Source organism: Calliphora vicina, chromosome 2, assembly GCF_958450345.1.
Source record: "Calliphora vicina chromosome 2, idCalVici1.1, whole genome shotgun sequence".
NCBI classification, from domain to species: domain Eukaryota; kingdom Metazoa; phylum Arthropoda; class Insecta; order Diptera; family Calliphoridae; genus Calliphora; species Calliphora vicina.
The window spans coordinates 47,930,024-47,950,810 of NC_088781.1; the positions used below are offsets into that span (position 1 = coordinate 47,930,024).

The 20,787-nt window shown below is 34.6% G+C and overlaps 1 protein-coding gene across 1 annotated transcript in view; it reads left to right on the forward strand.

The window, feature by feature from the left end:
• Dhc36C (Dynein heavy chain at 36C) overlaps positions 1–20,787 on the forward strand; it is a 138,806-nt gene that overhangs the window by 76,497 nt on the left and 41,522 nt on the right. Inside the window, exon 25 of the mRNA XM_065499980.1 lies at positions 4,251–4,429. Coding sequence (XP_065356052.1) covers positions 4,251–4,429 — 179 coding nt within the window. The remainder of the gene's footprint in view (positions 1–4,250; positions 4,430–20,787) is intronic.

Sequence of the window (20,787 nt, forward strand, 5' to 3'; positions counted from 1 at the left end):
GGAATAAAGTTAAAGCTGTTTATTCCGGATATTTCCGGTGTAAACCTATATTTGGGTTAATCTTTCAAGTGTTCACTTCAAGGTAAATCAAAAACATCTTGCGCATTTTTGCGACCGCCATACATTTTTCTTTCACTTTTCCAGTATGACCTCCACTCCTTTGGGAAAGAAATTTTGAAGAATGTGTAAAAACCTCGCAAAATACATCTAAAAAAAAGTTAATTTTTTATAATCATTTACATATTTGAACTCATTTTTTATTTAATTCTTAAGTGAGAAGTGAATCCAACTTTATTTATTAATTTTGTCCAGGTTGATTTGCGATCTACCACACTGTGCATAGGTTTAAAATGGTGTTTTACTTTGCGGATACTCACTGTAAAGTGTGTGTAAAGTTGCTTAGAATTCTTCGTAGAATCACGATTTTTTATTTATTTTGTATCCATACAAATCAATCCACCCTAATAAAAATACTTTTGAATTTGTTTATGTTTCGTTGTGTGTGTGAGTGCGTATAAACTTAAAAACTAATATCCGGATTTGGTGCGCCCTTATTTTTGGTATATTTTAGCTTCAATCTCTACCATAAAAAAGTCTTTGTAGAAGAGTTTATAGTTTTAATTTCCGGTTTATATTGTGGTCATGAAAAATTGAATTGTATTTTAACGTTCTTCGCCATCATACATATATTATGGTATACTAAGCCTGTTTCTAATGTTTGTAACAGTTTGAAAATGGTTTTAAAAAGTTTGTTTTTAAAGGAAAACCTTGAATTTGAAGTTTTCTTAAAACACATGTTATAACTTAGGATAGGTAAGGAGTTAAATCCAACGATCTTATACCAGTTTATCCATTGGCGTACCAAGAGACTTTGAACAAAATCTGAAAAAATTTAACAGATCTGGCAGTTCATGGAAGACAGCTGATTTCCTTGCAAAGCCGGAAAGTGACAGAAGAATTGTTTAATGTTCTTCTCCTTGTTCTCATTAGAGCAGCTCGTACTTCATTCATTATTATTCATTACTTATCGTACGACTTGTATTTAGAGTTCGAAATACCGAAATGCCCTTACTCAAGGACGAACTAAAATTTCCAAATTTTAGATATGCAAATATACAGAGAAAATGTAAAATAATTGATATGAATGTAACTTTACTATTGTGCCCAGCTGTCCAATACGTGCAAGCAAGTTCATGAACGCTAAAATATCTGCCTTTATAACAAGTTAGTGACCTGGGACTCCTGTGGATATAATTAAACTAAGATCCCTGGATATAACTCACAAGATTGCCCAACATGGAGGCATCTGTTAAAATAATGGTTCATTTAAACTTCTCAGCCATCTTGTTAAGTATGACTGCAATCAAGTAGTTTTGGATATTCGACTGTCAGATAAGGCATTCACAGATGTTACATTAACATCTGCTATTTTAGATTTTTAAAAAATCGTTAAATTGATCTGGGATTTTTTTTTCTCTCCATTACCCCACTTTGGGGGCATTCGGCTTCCAGAAAGCATCTCCATCTTATACGAATTGTTGAAGTAGTTGTTTTTCGCGTATTTCCCATGTAGATGGCACTGTCCTTCCTAATTATTGGAGTATCGTTCGTCTCCATGTACGATGTTGTTATTAAATCCATTGTTATTGTTTGTATCAGTTTTAACGGTTGTTGTTCCAGCTAAGTAGATGATTGGTCTGCTGTAGCGGGTCTTCGGATACATGTATGATGTTGCCATAAGGATTCAATCGATTGTTATTATTGCCTTGTGTCAGTTTCGTTAATCGGTTGTTTATCCAGCTAAGTAGATGATTGGTCTGCTGTAGATGGTCTAGTATAATTGTGCTGTCATCTGTCGTTGCCTTGAAACAACGCCCTCTGCGTATTTAGTGTAGTGGTGGGGAATCTTGGTGATCTTTGATTCCTACCTTTTTCTCCCAGGGTTTGGCGGACTGCCTGACCTTTTCCATGATGTTATCCACTTTTCCAGGTGGAGGAGTGGTCAGGGGGCTTCTTGGATGAATTAAATTTTTTCGTCCTCTGCCTGGGATCGAACATGGGGTGCTTGGTTTTGTAGGCAAGCACTTTAACCACTACACCATGCCGCCAATTGATCTGGGATAAGGAGATTAAAATCACTAGAAAATTCTCCAAAAGATCGTGTAACTTGGAGATCTCTATTTAAATGTTAACGCACCATACCAGGAATATTATTTCGATAAACATCTGGGGACAGTATTAGCATCTTGTATAAACCAGTAGAATCCTTCTGTAGAATCCTAAAATAGCCGGAATTTATCAAATCTAGTGGTTTAGGATACCCTGATTATTTAGATCTACTATCACCCATCATGAGCGATCTTGAGCCGGCTGTTACTGACCTCCAGTTACTTCATCTTTCAATGCCTGGAATAAACCACTGTTTGATATGAATTCAACATCGTGTCGTATCATATACCGAGTTATTGGACTGAAGATTTCGAAGCCTTAAAACAATCAAAGGTTAAACGAGGAGAAATACGTGTATACGTTTGGGACGAACTCAGAAACAGTACAGAATCGAGTTTGGTGGAAGACGGCTAGTGTTGTTGCACATCCGTGCAAAGGTCCGTCGCGGCTTCATTCGGACTTGGACTGAATTTGACCGATGCACAATGGATTATATAAGGTGAATGCATCTCATAATTGATTTTTTCAAATGATTAAAATTAACCATAAAACAAGTTCTATCGTAAAGTTAAGATGTCAAGGAGTAATTATTTGCAGAAATTATAGTTATTATGTCAACAGAAGTATTCGAAAATGGCGACAGAACACTCTACTTTAGACTTTGAAGATTTGGGGAGTTAAAATTATACAATATTCAAGGGCGTATTTTTAATATTTATAATTATTTTTTTTAGGATTGTTGGAAAGGGTATCTTGTCCAGATTCTATCTTTGTAATAAGTTTTGTATATTTTGTTAGCAGATTTGAAATTTATTCATTTAAAATATATAATGTTTTTTGGTTTACCTATCCAACTTTGACTAGGATTTTAACTATTGGCGCCGTTTGCCGCCGACCTAGTTTTAACATAGAATTAAAGTTTAACTTATTATCTAAAAGATATATGAAAATTAGCTGCCTTGTTGTGCCTTACAAAAATCCTCATCCATTTAAAAGTTACAGATTTTTGATCCGAAAATGACCAAAATTTTCCACTGTGCGATGGCGTGAGTTATGTTGGTTTTGAGGGAGGCTTGGGTTTATGTATTATTTGTAACCAGTTAACATCACCTCCACCTGAGATGACCATGCCCTCAAATCTTTGTGCAGAATGTCTAAAAAATATGCTAATCATTGACCTATAGGTCTACACAACGTCGTTCTCAAAGAAATTTGAATCAATAACGCCTCCAGCCTAAAATTCACAAAAAATATTGTCTTTTTCGGGATGTTTTGGACCCAATTGGATCTAATGTGGATTTATATCGTCCCAAATTCGACAATTTTGTTTGCACAAACTGAATAAATGACTGCCAATTCGTCAGATGCAGCTAGAACAATTTTGCAGCTATTAACTCTCAAAGTTCGGAAGTCCCTATTGGTAGACCTTTCAGTACGTTTAGGAACATCACCGACATATAGTATTAATACCTAAGTATCACTGGTTTATCTTTTTAAGATTAATTTTCTAAATTATTTTTGGTTCGAAACATTAAGAGTATAAACAAAATTAAGCCCTAACATTTTAGCTGGATTAAACTTTGCGTAATGGACGATTTAAAATTTAAATCCTTTTAACAAACCATTTAACATATTAGTGAACTTTAATAATTCTCTAGTAATAATACAAAATTTTGTTACATTACAGAGAGTTTAAGCTTATTACGTTATTTTTCAAAATTTTCATATTGCACAAAAACTAAAATTTCTACATCTACGTACATATTTAGCTCAAATAGCAATAGAGCAGCTTAATAACGTATAATCCTCAATTTATTTAATGTACACATACGAGGATACAAAGAAACATCTGTATGTCTGCGGTTTTTATCATTTAAATAACATGTCAATGACATGATTGAATCCATATCCATCCATTCAACCAACCAACCATTTATGCCAAATCACAAAAACAAAATCAAACATATTCGCCTGCACATGTAAAATTTTAAACAATCCTTTCACTAAATGGAAATTTAAAATATAAAATTGTTGAAAACAAACAAGTAAAACTAACAAAATCTCATTAATTTTCATTACAGTTGAATTGGCCAATATTGATCCAATGTATCAGTACAGTTTAGCCTGGTTTGTGTCACTGTTCACAGCATCCATTGACAATACGGAAAAAGTTGATGACATAACGGAGCGTCTAAACGATTTACGGGCACATTTTACATACAGTCTCTACGTGAATATATGTCGCAGTTTGTTTGAGAGAGTAAGTACCAGATATCCAAATATCCACATACCGCATATCCTTTTCCTTGTTTTTTTTTTTTGTTTTTTTTCATTAGTATTCGTAACGGGTAGCGTTCAGGGAGACAGGGTTAAAGGGATTATGGAACACATGCATACTTTTTTCGTTTTTCCCTTTAAATGAAGTTAATTAACATTGAATTGATATTAATGATTGTTGTCTTGGTTGGTTGCGAAAAAATGGGTTTTAACACGAAATGAAACATTTTGTATTTCATTTTATTTTTAGTTTTTTTTTTTTCAAATGTTCGCTATACAAATCAAGTTTTATATTTAAATTTATAGAGCTTCTACTATAAACTTTGTGTGTGTTTGAAATCTGTGTAATTTAATTAAAAAACTTTATTGCAACTACTTTGCAAATCAATTTGAATGATTGATAAATGTGGTAACTATTAACACAGACAACTAAATATCTTTATTTTTAAAAGTCTTTGTCTCTCAAAATCAATCAAAAACACTTTTACTCATATTAAAATGTGAATATTAACAATTTTTCGGAATAACCATTTGTTTGCACAAAGTTTTAAATCAAGTTGTTTTCCTTTGAAATTGAAAAGGTTTTTTTTTTTTTTTAAGTACAATAAGCAATCAGATTCATGCTGCGTATGTTGTTGCATAAAAACTGAAATAATTTCCAACAAAATTCAATTTTCGTCAATGTCAACACAACATGGAAATACATTCGGCTTCAACGAATTGTGAAGCTGCTTTGGAAAATTTGTGAAAAATTGAACTTTTCTAGAATACAAAATTAATTTCGAAGAATCACAAAGTACCATTAGAAGCAGAAAATTTACCATTAAGTCACAGAGTTCTAATAAAAAAATTCTCTTTGCTGGAATACTGGTTTTTTCAGATTTTTAGCTGACAAATTTTATGTTTCTGGTTAATCATTGTAGTAAAAAGGAAAGCCTTAATATGAAACATAATGTTTAATGACTTCATTGGTTAATTGGAAACCAATCGAAACTATAAAATGAGTAGAAACCAGTTTGGACATATTCACTTATGGTGATCAATACGAAATGAAAAGATTCATACGGACAGTGTGGCTTAGAAACTTTTTATTTTGGAAATAATTCTGTAGCTCGTGAACAATTGGAGATATCATAATGAAATTTCGGAGTTGATTTATATTTCTATGGGTTCGTAGTTGGAAACGGGGCCAGTGGGATGCACCGCAACGTTGCTCACCTCAAACCTACAAAATTTTAATAAAAATCACCAAAAATGCTGTTCTTATTCAAATGTAAAGACATTTTATTGGGCATATGACTTCAAAATATGGGATTTACAATGGATGGCGTATCTTTTTAACGCGGGTTTTGTTTTTAACAACTTATATGTCATTTCGAAGGGCACATATCTGTCATTTATTCTCACTTAGTAATTGAACATTATAGTGTAAACAACAACAAATATCGAATTTTGTACCAACAAAGTTTCATAATCTGGAAGTTTTGCTTTACTTCTATAATTTGAAAAAGTGCGCTGAAGCACACCTATTGCTCACCGAAGCTGATGGTGAATGTGCTCCAATGTGCGAGCACATGGCTGGCCTGGACCATCCAGGCCAGCCATAAACGTTTGGAGACCAAGAATAGGAGGAAGATTGTTGTCAAACTCAACAAGGGTTTACAAAATCATTGAGAGTTACTCAAGCAGGAATTTCAAATCGTTTGCAGGATTCATCCAAAAGCAGGGTAATTGAGTATCATACGAATTGAAGCTAAGAGACTTTGAAGGATGTATGAAATGCTGTATGAACGTTAAAAAAGAAAATCAGTTCTGCACCGAACCATTACTTGTGATAACAAATGGATGCGTTACAATAACCCGAAGTGTAATAGATCGTATATGAAGACCATGCAAACCTTCCAAATCGAAACCATAGCCAAATATCCATGGCGATAAGGTAATTTTCTGTATTTATGAGCTGCTGAAATCTGATCAGACCTTCACAGGAAACCTATACCGATCTCCACTGATTCGTTTGAAGCGATCATTGGCCGATAAACGATCAGACATGAAACCGTAATATTTCATGATGGCAACGCTCGGCCACATATCATTGCCACTGGTTGGGAAGTTTTACTTCATCCGCCTTATAAAGAGTGAGTCAGACTTATACTTGTATTAAGTTAAATAAAACTTAAACCGTTCAATATAAAAATTCTCAAAAATACATAAATTTATTCAAATATTGAACAAATAAATTTATAAATTTATCAACTTTTTTCCATAAATCCTTCCATTATACATTTTATAGTTGCTTCCGTTACAGTTTTGATCGAGGTGATCAACTTAAGCTTAAAATCGGACATGTCCTGGGATAACTTTCCTGAGATCTCTAATTACTTTTTTTACAAGAGCCCAATACCTTGCAACAGGCCGAAGTTCTGGACAGTTGGGTGGATTTGCCTTCCGTGGTACAAAATTGTCATTATTGTTTGAATACCACTCAAGGGCTTCTTTTCCTTAGTGGCATGATGCCAAAACGGGCCAGAAATATTAAGGCACTCTGTGGTGTTTTAAGAAACATAAAATTCGTTTTTTAGACTCTCCGTAATATATAATTCTGTATTTATCGTGCCTGCTTCGAAGTTCTTTACTGTATTTCGATCTGGAACTTTCTGAACATTATAAGAATTCAACGCTGCATTAGCCTTGGCTCTATGCACAAAAGCGTCAGAGCATTTAACTTTACGAGCTACTTTTCTCATTGAAGAGTTTGGTGCTCTTCGAAAGAGTTGTTCAACTTCTTTTACTTTACCAATATCTGTTAAAACGTTTCTTCTTCCTGATCCAGGTTTTCTTTCAATGCTAGATGTGATTAAAAAAACTCTCCAGGTGACACTCAAAGGCGAAGACTGAGGTCTTCCCAAATAAAAGGTAGAATAGGAAAATATTCAGATCTATATCGACAGCCAATCAGCATTGAAATCTTTGTCTATTATGTATGGACAAACAGGGAGGGAAACAACTCCATTTTATGTCTTCACTGATGTTAGAAAAACAAAAGAAGTTGTGGGTGGGGCTTTATATTTATATGGGTTAATTACCAAAAGTTTTATTGTATACAGACCTGAAATCGCTCATAAACTGACCCTAACTTAATGAAATAAAATCACACATTTCATAAGTGGACTCTACTGCACACGAAGTCACCAAGTGTACCAGATAATAACATCGCGGATACACTGATGAAGGGATTTTGACTCTCCTAAGTGAAGATTAACCGTACATATGGTCCTTAGAGACAACCATTATGACAACAAGAGTAATACGGCCTGAACATAACTATCGTCGATCGGCTGCTCCTATGAACATTCCTGGGACTTATCTCCGAAATCTAATAGCGGTGATTACGTTATCCCATATATCGAATTCAGTGGATAATGAGAAGAAATTTGTGAGACACCTTCCCTACCACTTTTCGCCCCTGAAGTTTTGAAGTTTCGAGACGCTGGTTAACTACTTTTTGAATGATTTGGTCAATCTATCGTATATGGACTTCAGGATGAATAACTTCTTTTGTGTAACTAAATAGTTTACCTAAGGACTCACAACTGTCGGCTGGAGTGCTGGCGCAGTTCATTTCTCTGATTATTACTGTTTAAATAGGAATTGGGCTATGGATGGTGGCTTTTATATTGCACGAACTAGTGCAGTGTTCTACTAGCTGAGATCAATAAAAACCAATACAAAATGGGCGGGAAAATATTCAGATCTATATGTATAGCAAAGCCCATATGAATCGAATATTCGATACGCTGGTTAGCTTTCCATTGAATCTGTAGGTGATGATAGACTTGAGAATGATGACTTTGTTCTTGCAACTGAATGGTTGGGTTGAAGACTTTCAATGGTCGGCTAAAGTTTGGAAGTGTTTTTCTTATTCTCGACTCAAAAATTTTACTTTCGTAGACCCTGTAGGTAGCCCTTTGGAATGATGGAATCATTAATTTTATCACTATTCTGGCTTGGAATATTTTTATAAAACGTTAATGTTTTGGTAATAACTTCCACATCTAGAATTTTTCAAAGGAATCTCTTTCTCCTACGTTTTATTTATTTATTGAGTTCTTGTAAGTAATCTTGCAAGAGCAACCAGATGGTATTGCAGTTCAAGTCTCTCATGATGTTCTAATTACTTTTATAACATGGTACTCCCACCATGGTTCAAAGGCTTTGCTGTCAGGACTATGTTTCGATTGGTCGTTGATTAGATATTGCCTATTATAAACTTTTAGTCGCATATGGATATTTGTATCAGCTTTATCCCATCAAATATATTATACAACTCTCATGTTTAGACCAGTGGTTCAAAGTCCTTTGTGGAGTTTCTCGATCCCGGATGAACTTACTTATCGTATACACTTGGGTGCTCATTAAAGCATAACCGTAATATTGGTGTGTTTCACAATTATAGGGATACTGCAATGTAATATTTTCGGATGAGAATGCAAAACTCGTTGCCGATACGTTTTATGAAGAGACCATCCATTTGTTGTTGATTGACTAGTAAATGGATTAGGGTTAGGATCGCTCCCAAGTCCGAGGCCTCTAATATTGAATGTGAATGAAAAACCGTCCTCTCTCATCCGAAAGACTTTGTAACTCTTGTGGTCCACGTGAGAACCAACCGGTTCTTCTGACAAACTTTATCAGATTGCTGTATCCAAGCTGGCCTGTTACATTTAATGTGTTGTACCGATTACATCTATTTTTCCAGGCAACTTCTGCAATAGTTGTTACGTTCCGACTTGTGTCGCTCTTTCAACGTAATAAAGTAAGTAACTGTAAGAGAGTCTTGGTCCTATAATTTGTTAGAGATAGCCAGAACATTTTTGATATTATACAAGTGGTAATCGTAGACCGCCTCTTTCAACGCCCATCTTGAAAGAGGCGGTCGTTGATAATGTCGACGCAAATTAAGACCCCAACAAAAAATATTTAGCATTTTGAAGAATGTAGTGGCATTTATTTGTAGTATAAATTGATACAGCTGAAAATTTTTTAAATAATCCAGTCCATTTCTTACACTAATACTCTGCGACTATAACTTTATTTGTTTTAACTCCTCATGTCTCTAAACTAAGTGATCAAATTAAATACTTATACTCATTTTAATTTCGGTAAAGAGTTCAATTCAATACAAAAAAAAAAAAAACAAAAAAGTATTCACAGTTTCAAGGATCGCTACATATAAACAAACTCTCCACGTAACCAAGCCATATGTACTTATATGAAAAAAAAATATATAAATTTATATGAATGTGTCTACAGACAAATGTTGTTTGGACCAAAATATTAACGTGGCTTTGACAGTCAAACACATACGTTTGCAATGTGCAAAATGTTTATTTCATACCCAGCTGGTACATTGTACTCGTCGACATATACCAGGAACTAAAGCAGCAGAAAACTGTTTCAGAATCAGTAACAGTAACCAAACAGTCATCATCCTGGCTGGCTGGCTGGCATACATAGATATCTGTGTACGTTTAAAACACATTGGTGTTGTCAATGTGGTAAATGTTGGAAAATTTATTTCTAGTTTTATTTTATTCCAAAATCCGCACACATAAACTAATGGAAGGAATATGAATGTGAAAATGTACATATATGGTAAAATTCCAGAATTTTTTAATATTTCGGGTATACAAAAACTTAAATGTTTTTTAATGACAGATCGCTAATTTCGGATTCTAGTTGCCTTCTCCAGATGTTCGCGGATCTACCTCTTCTTCTGCTGCCTCTTTCCAATTTCTATGCGGATTGGTGTTTCGTCTGTTCTTTGCCAGATATCTCTGTTGGAAACTACGGTCGGTCAAAATATTCACAATATTTTTCGCAATCAGCGTTTAATAAATACTTGGAGGGATTGTATGTCGCTTGCAATAGAGTTCCTGGACTCACATCTATATAGGAGGGTGGAGCGAACATTTTAGGAGAATGCCAGAACATAGTTTTTACATGTATTTGTGGTGACTTTCATAGCATTGCAATGCGAGCAGGAAAATATCATCAGCGTAATCAAGATCCTCCAGTCGACCATTTATACCCCATATAATACCTCTTATAATACGGGTTGTCGGTGGTCGAAGTCGATATAGTGGAGATCGCCATTCCACCGACTACTGCACTATGATCCGTAGGCTATTTACATGATCAGTGCAAGATCGGTATGGTCTGAAACCAGCTGAAATTGATGATGACAGTCTAGCATGGATAATTTTCGATAACACCTTTTTAATTATGTTTCAAAGAGGAATACCCCGCCAGTTCTAGCATTCTGTTAAGTCTCCCTTCTTGAGTAGTTTAGTTATAACTGCTTCTCTTAGTTCGGTAGGAGGAGAGTGGGATGTCCAAAAGTCTCTGATAATAGGTTAGATTGTTTTAGCGGTAAGAGTCGGATCAGCCTTAAGCATTTCGGGATTGATGTTGTCTTCGCCTGGTGTCTTGGCATTCTTAAGTGCAAGTATAGCATTGGCGATCTAAGTTTCGTCTGGTCAAATCTTATTCATGTTGGATCTGATTTCAGTGACATTGCCAGGCAGTTGTGGGTTGCGGAATTGACAGTATACCGCCATAATAATCGGACCATATTGCCAGTTGCCACTCCTCGGGCGAGGATATGCGGTTGAGCAGGCGTTTCCTGATAAGGTAAGGTTTCCAGGCAGCCGCGAAGTGAAGAAAAAGAAGAGCTGAAAGTAGAAAGTCAGAAAAAGAGTGACAGATAGAAATGAAAAAGAAAGAAGAAGAAGATGTCCGAAGAAAAAGGGAGAGAGGTGATTTTTTAAAATTCCGTACCAATGAGTTGGCGGTTAATAGATCACTCTAAAGAGATCCCCAAGTCTGGTCTTTTTAACCAATTACTACTCCTTATAAAGGCATTAATGCCCTTTAGCCTCATATTCGAGAGTTCTGAAAGATTATTGAGGGAACGGTGTCCCAGAAACCTTAAGCGTAGATCTCCTAAAGCCGGACAGTGACAAAGAAGATGAAAAATGGTTTCATCCTCCTCCTCCTCGTTTTGACAACTTCTGCAGAATATTTGCTTTGCAATTTTGTTAAAATCCCTACTTCGATGTGTATTGGCAGCTGCTTGGGCTTCTGTGACCATATTTTCCTTCCAAATACGCTTGTCTCTCCGCGAACTTCGTTTCACCAGACCATCTAAACTGGTATACTGGGGCTGTAGGATAGATTTACAAGATCTTGTACAAGCAACGTTAATGGAATCTTTAAGTTGTCTTCTATCTTCAATAAGTTGCCACTTATCTATGCTTAGGTTGAGGATGCCCAAGATGTTGCTTAGCACTGTCTGTGAAAATGCATTTTATAGCATTCCATTGCCCTCTTTTGCTGTTCGGTACACCTTCATAGCGAGTACTTAAGGAGCCTACATAACTTTCGAGAGTATTTAGGTATTTCAATTTGGTTCCATCGTATCGTCTTGAGAAAAACTGTGTTGATTGTCGCCAGATTGCTGATATCCTCAATCGTATCTCTCCTACATGTAGATGGTGGTCTGAGGCTACACGCCTATTGCGCACATCTAGCAATGAACCACACTACTTCTTACTTATCGCAATGTGGTCAATTTGGGTTTCTGTTCTGTGGTCGGGGGAAAGGTTACTTTATGCACGTCTCTGTGAGGAAAGATAGTGCCACCTCAATATTTGAGTTAACTGAACCCACCTGTCCTAAGAATGTATTTTATTGTATTTTGCAGGAGGCTGTAGAAGTCTTCTTTGTCGTTGAGGTTTGAGACTTCAGTGGGGGCGTAGAATTGAATACATGTGATGTTACGTGTCCGGTGTGAAGTCGGATGGATATAATCTTTGCAGAATGAGGCTTCCATGCCATTAGGGTGCATTAGGCCAAGGCCTCTCTAGAAAGGATGAAACCTACGCCACTTGATTGAAGGAGTCCTCTTAGCTTGCCAGAATAATAAAGTGTAGTGTCACCCTCAGTTGTTGTTGTGCCATAATCAGGCCACCCTGTTTCACATAAACCGAGGAAGAGAAGGTTATAGTTTTTGAACTCCTTGCATATATTCCATGTTACGAATCGTGTCCTTGATTTATCAATTTGGTTTTAATTCGTTGTGGTTTCTGTAAAGGCTGGGTTAGCCGACCGTTGATGTAATGTAATCGTAATGTTGACTTAACGTAACACTTTAGTGCGATTATAGAACATTAACATTGAACATTAACGTGTCATATGTTTTTGACATAAACAAACAAATTTTAACAGCTGTTTGAAAGTGTTATCAACACAATTATTTTAAATACTGTTCAAGCGATTTTATTAAACTTTTTTGGTAATAGTACTTACATATAAACCGTATTTTTTTACACATATGTATTCATCATCATTGTGAAGTGCTTCGAAGTGACTTCATATATGTTTATATTAACCCATTAGGAGACAATTATAAATATTATTTATCATACAGACTTTATTTATTAAAGGTCCGATAACTTAAAAATTAATTAATATATTGTACTTTATACTAAGGGCCATTATTACAACTTGCCTTTATGTTCGTAATAGTAATAGTTAACTTTAAGGGTACCTTTTTCTATTGCATAAAGTTTTACCTTCACTATTTCGAACATAAAGGCAAGTTGTAATAATAGCCCTAATTTGTTAATTTAATTTGTGTATACAAAATATTAATTTAATATTTTCAAACCTATTACTTTCGACTATTATTAGTATACATTTTATAAATGCTTGTAGAACTAATTTGTATAATAAGTAAATATTACCATAACAATAAAAAGTAGTTTTTTTAGTAAGAATTGTGCTAAATTTACCAATTATTGATAAATTCACTGAAATTTATTGTTGTGGGATATGCTAGTTCCTTTGTCCCCTTTTACAATGCAGAAATTGATAGGCAGACATTTTTCTCATTCACTTTTGAACTAACCTAAACCTGTGTAATACACACTGTACCTCTTCAACCCTTTTCCCAAAAGGCTTTAGAAAAACTAAAGATATTATACAAATCAAACTATAGAGTGAATGAGAATTACAGACACTCAAGCTTTATTTGTAAAAATATAAAAGCTTAAACAAAACATCAACAATAAACAGTGAGTTTATCTTTTCTTACATTTTGTTTTTTATTTATGTATTTACATACACTTGGCCGCATAAGTTTGCGTACAAGAACAAAAATTAAAAGTTTGAAATTTTTTATATAAAACTCTTAAATATTTAAGAACATAACTGCATTGTAAAATGCATATTTAAGAATCAACAAAACTTATAAGAATTGAATTCATAAAAAAATTCAATTCCGCATGTAGGCAAAAGTTTGCGTACATAAAAAAAATTAAATATTACTGATTTTTATAAATTAAACTGTTAAAATACAGTAATTAGTTGGAAAACCCCGACGACCAAGAACATCATGAAGGCGTTTTGTCATTGATGAAACCAGTTTTTCGATGTATTTGGAACTAATATTTCTCCATTCCTCAGTTAATACTGTTTGAAGCATTTCCTTTAATGTTATTACATGGTTTCGTATTTTTCACTCCAGCAAATCCCATAAATGTTCTATGGGATTTATGTCTGGCGACTGCGGAGAAGTTTACAATTGTTTTTGTTTTATTAAACAACTACCAAAGACTTGTGTTGTGTGTAGTAAGCTTTGGGCCATTGTCTTGCAGGAATATATAATCATCTTGAATGCCCAATTTGCTAACACTCTCAGTAAGATTTTTCATTAGAATGTCTAAATAGACCTTATGATCCATTGTCGATGGAATAAATTCTAAATTTCCAACGCCTTCACTTGTCATGTACCCCCGTACCATCACTGCACTGCCATGCTTAACTGTTAGTATTAAATTTTTGGGACTAAGCACTGTACAAGGCTTTCTCCAAACAAACTGACGGTCTTTTATGCCAATGATGCAGTACTTGCATTCATCCGTGAACAGAACATTTTTCCAGAACTCTGGAGGCATATTTATGTGTTCATTAGTGAAAGCAATTCGTTTTTGTCTATTGACTATCAAAACTGGCGGCTTTTTCCGTGCTTCTATAGTTGGCCTTTTTCACAATTCTGAGCACAGTGTCTTGGGATACATGTTTATTAAGTTGTGAATTTAAGTTTTCAGCCATTTTCGATACAGTAAATCTGGGGTTTTCCTTCACAGATTGCATTATAACCCTTTTTTCGCGTTCAGTTAATTTTGGTGGACGACCAGAACGAGGCTTTGGGACAAAAATTCCAGTATTTTTTAAATTGTTTATCACTCTCTGGATGGAGGAGTGAGTACGTTTAACTACTTGATCGATTTCGCGCAAAGTTTTCCCTTGTTTCCGTAAATGTATAATAATATTACGTTCAGCTACATTAATTAATTTTCTGTTTGCCATTTCTTGAAATTATTCCAATTTGAAAAAAAAAAATTTCAAAAATAACTTTTACGGTGAGTTTGACACAAAAACTGCAGTATTGAGTATCACACAATAACAAAAACAGTTACAAATTACCTTTAATTTTTATGTACGCATACTTTTGCATACTCGAAAAGTTAGCATACCATTGTTTTTAAGCTGTCAATTATTACCAAACTTTGCAAATGCAAAAAGAAAATACCTATCGTAATTTTCATATGTTTATCTATACATAAAAACCAATTTCAAATGGTCACCGTTGTTACTTACGACTAAAATAGCCTGTTAAAATATATAAAGTAGTTTGTACGCAAACTTATGCGGCCAAGTGTATATTATTGAAATATTTAAAACATTTTTAGAACATTGAAAATATTGTTAAGCGTTCTGAGCATAAGTATTTTTTATACAAGACTTTTAAAATCAACAAGTTGACAACACCGTTAGTAAATGTCACGTAGAAACGTAAAGAAATTCTGTTTTTAACAGGTTCAGACATTACAGTTAAGTTACATTTTGTCACTATAATTGCTTTAACTACTTTACACACAATAGAAAGGATCAGCTGTTCCGTTCCGTTAAGGTTACATTACATTACAGTCGGCTAATCCACCCTTAATCCGGGGTTTCTGTAATACTTCGATCATTCATAACTTTTTAACAAATTAGTTTTAATCTAATGATTTTTCAAAACTTAGTGAACAAAATGTCAAGGCAATACACTATTTCATAATTCATTAATTCTGAAATTATTTGCTAGTATAAGTCATTTTCATTGAAGTGAAAACTTTTTGGGATTTAACCATATAAATATGTGAATATGCTTTAGTTGTATACACACCGGTGCACAGTAGGTTAAAACCAAATAAATGCTTGGTGAGTCCGATTTATTAATGGAATTTTACTCAAATTAAATATTATAAGAAAGAACTATTCCTTAGGCTACCTTAGGATCTTTAAGAGTATCAGTAATTTATACTGTCTAAATTTGACTGTGTTTAAATTATTTCCTGTCCCACTGTCTGTGGCTCTTCCGAGTACCATTAGTAATGATGTGTTTGTATTTAACTCGTACTTCAGTATGAGTATGATGTGTAGTTTTGTTTTGTATCTATTTTGTTTTGTTTTTTGTTCGTTGTGTGTTTTTATCTTGTTTTTTTTTGTTGTTGTTTTGTTTTGTTGCTGCATTCATCTTCTCCATTTTCACATTAGTATGGGCGTTCAAAACGGATGTGCGCCATTTTATGCACTTTAAAGTCTTAATTGCAGCAAATGATGTTAACGGTTACTTTGGTATATAAGTGGTTTTAATGGAAACATTATATATTGTACGAGTTTACAAAATGAAAATGTGCAAGTTTTGCTTTATTTCTATCCACGCATACATACACATTCACATACCATACAATTGCAAATAGAGGTTTGTATGGATATTAGATCTGTCCTGGAAAAATAGATTTGCTTTGGAAGTATCTTATATTGTCCTCTAGTAAATTAACTGATGCAAAATTTGAGTAAAGCAGCTTTAAAAGCTCTAAATGATCGTTGTGGCAATATAATATTCTAGAATTTCCGTTGGATTATTCTTGAGATTTTTAGAAGATGGCGCTGTATATATAAATAGTAACAGCAAGTTGTGAGTAAGTCAGGTTATCGTAGGTGTTGTTATAGAAAGAGACTATTTAATTTGTTGTGTAAATTTAAATAAATAAAGAGTTATTTAAATTTATAAACTACAGATTGCTTTTATTTTCAATTAAAAGAATCTGGTTTATTTAACGAAAATAAACCACCATTTTTAAAAGGTAAAAACGTAATAATTGTTGTCAGAAGTGGGATTGCAAAATAAGAAGCAGTCCTGAAGTTTGAGGAGCTAAAAGTGGAACAAGTTAAGAGAGAATTAAGTAAGTTGCAGTACTGACAGCACGTAACAAGGCAGAATTGAAAAAGAGGCTGATAGACGAATTCAAGCTTCGTGATATTGACATCGGAACTTACGTATTCGAGTACAAAGAAGAAGTGGAAGTCTGTACCCGTACAAGCAGCGTGGATTTGAGCACAATGTTTGCTGCTATGATGGCCAAATTCAAAAAACAAACGAGAAATTTCAAGAAATTTCTAGAACAACGAGAAGCTGTTAGTTGAAGTTCAAGAAAATTCTACATCCAACAACTAGAAGCTGTTAGCTGAAGTTAAAGTTCAAGAAAATGCTAGAGAAGTTCAAGAAACTTCTTAAGACAACAACGATAAACATCTTGCTGATGTTCAAGAATCTTCTAAATTCAACAACGAGAAACTATTACTTAAAATGGAAGCGAAATTTCAGGAGTCTTCTAAAGCTACAGGAGAGGAACTTCAGGAAATTCATGTTGTTATAAACAGCAGAGTGGATTTCATTGACAAAAAAGTGTCCGACTTAAAAAGCTGCCCAGAATTACAAGCCATATACGTCAATAGAAATTTGGCCGACTTAGAGAACGGTATCGTTAAAAAACTGCATGATCTAGAAATTAATCTGAATAATTTTCAATTTCGTAAATGTAGCCTAGAGGTAATGGCAGCGAACTTTATGAAAAAGTAATGTGAACAATTATTACACAGGGCAATCAAATAAATAAATAAACCACTACACAATTTTCATGTATTGTGGTTCCAGTAGAACAAATATGGTTCAAATTTTAAATTCTATGGAGAAGTTTTTTTTAAAATTTTTGTTTTCTAAAATTGCGAATTTTTGTAGATGTTTCTCCACATAATTTATGACAACTCAAAAAGGGTTAGTTCGATATTACTGAAATAAACTCGTAAAAGTTCAAATTTACATAACCTTTAATCTGTTTATATATTACGTTTTAAGTGGCTCAGTAGTTTCGGAGTTATAATAACAAATTGAAGCAAAAAATATATTTTTGAAAATATAAAATTTTTTTGTTCTAAAAAACTCAAAAATCGAAAACGGCATGACTTGTTCAGGTTTATTGCTTTATCACAAACCCACATATAATAGCAACAAATTGAGGTATCGATCATAAAAATCTATTGATTATTTTCGAATTTATTCACAATTAAGTGAATTCACTCATTTGTAAAATAATAGTCTGCTAAAAATGTGTGTAACTTGATTACATATTATTCGAGATCCATGTTTTATATATTGTTAGAAAAATAATTTTCTCTAGAAGATGAAATTTAATTCAAAAATTAAAAATATTTTTTTAAATAGCAACATTTTTATACATAGAAATCAATATAACAACCACTTTTTACCGATTTCCGGCACGGTTTCTCGTTATTCGATTGAACCCAAATTTTGCATTAGTTTTAGCTGCCAAAGAACAAAATATGAACCATCCAAAGCAAATCAACTTTTTAAGGACAGGTCTAATTGATATGTATATGTTTTAACGTTAAATGTCTATGACTCTTTAAATTACTCGTATGTTGTGAACATTTTCAACAATTTTGTGACAAATAAGTTTTTTTTGTGCATAAATAATTTAATTGATGAATTAATTTATTAAAGAGTAGTGCTGTACGAACGATTTTTTTTGTTTCCAGCACACAATTTTGTTGCATGAGCTCAAACTTTTAAAGTTTACAGATAAATGACTCTGAATTCAATTAAGTTAATTTAATTGATTTGGAATTAAAGATTTTTGGCATCAAAAAGGTCAAAATTATAAATTCTAGACCACCAAACTTAATGGCTGCAGTGCAGTAAGATTTTCTGCCACTGGATGCTGGATATCCAGAACTTATGAACATGGAAGGATACTATATTTGCTTTCCTCGCTCCTAAACCAAAACTCTGATTATGTAACGCTCCTCACGATCTTCAAAGTTATTATTCCTTCCAGACAGGAATAGAGGCGGGGTAACCAAGATGAATTGTGGCTTTAGATCTGGTGTTTTCTGTGATGGGCTTGGGAAAAGATTCTCAGTACGTCTTCCGGATAAAAACAGCGTGTTTTAGGCTGATAAATTGGTGTTCAGGGATGCGTATAAAATCTCACGCGAAATGAATATTTATGGGAGTACCGGCATTTTCATCGTCAGTCACGAGGCACTTAATTCATATACTACGACATCTATCTAAGTCAGACAATGTAAAGTAGAACTGATTATGCTAGGTTGAGCAAGCAGTTAGCCTCCTTTAAATGTAATAGATACAGCATCTATTGCAATATCGCTTGAGACCATTAAAAGCGAAATCTTCAGGCACTATTTTCGGAAAGCAAACCGGCGGAAAATTGTGGCAAACATACCATAAGAAATGCAGTATACAATTCTTTCATAGGAAACGGAAGGACATTTCGAGGCTAATAGCAGTGCAAACTGGTCACTGGACGATCAATAAGCATGCAAGCAGACTCTGACTTTGCTTCAACAAACACTAGCATCTGATTTTGAATGTCCGGATTTTAATTTTTTGAGTTACAGATTTCTGAAAATACATATGTATACTGAATTATCTCTCTGAGACATTGAGTAACATACTGTGTCGTATATTCAATACCTGAATGCGGCAAGTTCAAACTAGGGCTCTTGTCACTAGCATCTGGACATCTAGTTATTCACTGATCTCATGAGTGGTGTGGTCTTATCACAATGGAATCATATATACTCTACTTGATTACTTGTGTTTACGAGCTACCACGTAAACCAACCAATGACCAACAAAACCTAAATTGTAGCATAACAAACATTTAATATAAGAGAATGATTTGAAATAAAATTAATTTTAAAATATGATTGAGAATAATAGCTTTCAGAAAAGCTGATTTTATATTAACTTAATCCTCGCTGAACCAAAGAGAATGCTAGTACTGGGATATTTAGGTAATGGATGGAAGAAAACTGAAATTTGTTGTTGTTTTGTAGCAGCATGAACAATTTTACAATATTTAATCTGGGGGTTCTGCAAGATCAAGTCCAAGAAATTGTGCTATGCTGGGTGGGTCCTTAAATCCATTGGACGTAGTGAAGAAGGGCTGGCTGGACAGCTGAAAATATGAAGGGTATCATGGGGACCCTGACCACCTGCTGGACATAAGTTGACGACGGGGATCAGAAGGCATTAAGCCTGTTGCTCCATCCTGATCTTAGTTGTGCCAGAACGACTCTTGTTTTACGTCGCATAATCTTATTGGCGTCTGCTGTCGGTTGTGGGTGACTTCCAAGTTCATGCGATATCCTGCTATCGCGGAATTAATGGCGTCTCTATGAATGTCGTTCAAAGCTGTCATATACGAGCTGCGATCAAATAGATCCTGGACATACCACTGTGTGCTCTCCTCGTATTTTCTAAGGTCCTGTTTGACATGCCTTGGGGGAGACTCCAACTTTGTGATGCTGAAGTTTGGGTGACTTCTCCGGTGACATCCCAAAAGGAACTGTTGCGTCAGCATGACGTTATGTTCCCTGACCGGTAGATCCTTAGTTTCCTCGTGAAGATGGTGTTCGGAGGTAATATGGAGGCAGCCTGTGACGGTCCTTAAGGCTGCATTTTGACAGCTTTGTATATTTCTCCACTGAATATCATTTAACGAAGGCGACCACACTGGAGCAGCATAGTTAACCATTGACCGGCCAATCGTCTTGTAGGTTGTATGTACCCCAAGTGCTGCCGGCTAGTACCTTGAGGACCTTGTTCCTATTTCACAGTTTATGCGTGATTGCAGTGGCGTGTGCTGAGGAGGTAAACGCTATCTAAAGAGACACCCAAGATTTTCGGTTAGTTCACTGTCGGAATTTGTACTTCGTCGACCATGATGCCTAAGTTGAGTTTTACCTCCTTCGTCCAGATTGTTGCCGATGACTTCGTTGGTGATAGCTATAGGCTGCGTGCAGTGAAGAAATTGTGGAGTTCGTTGAGATAACCATTTA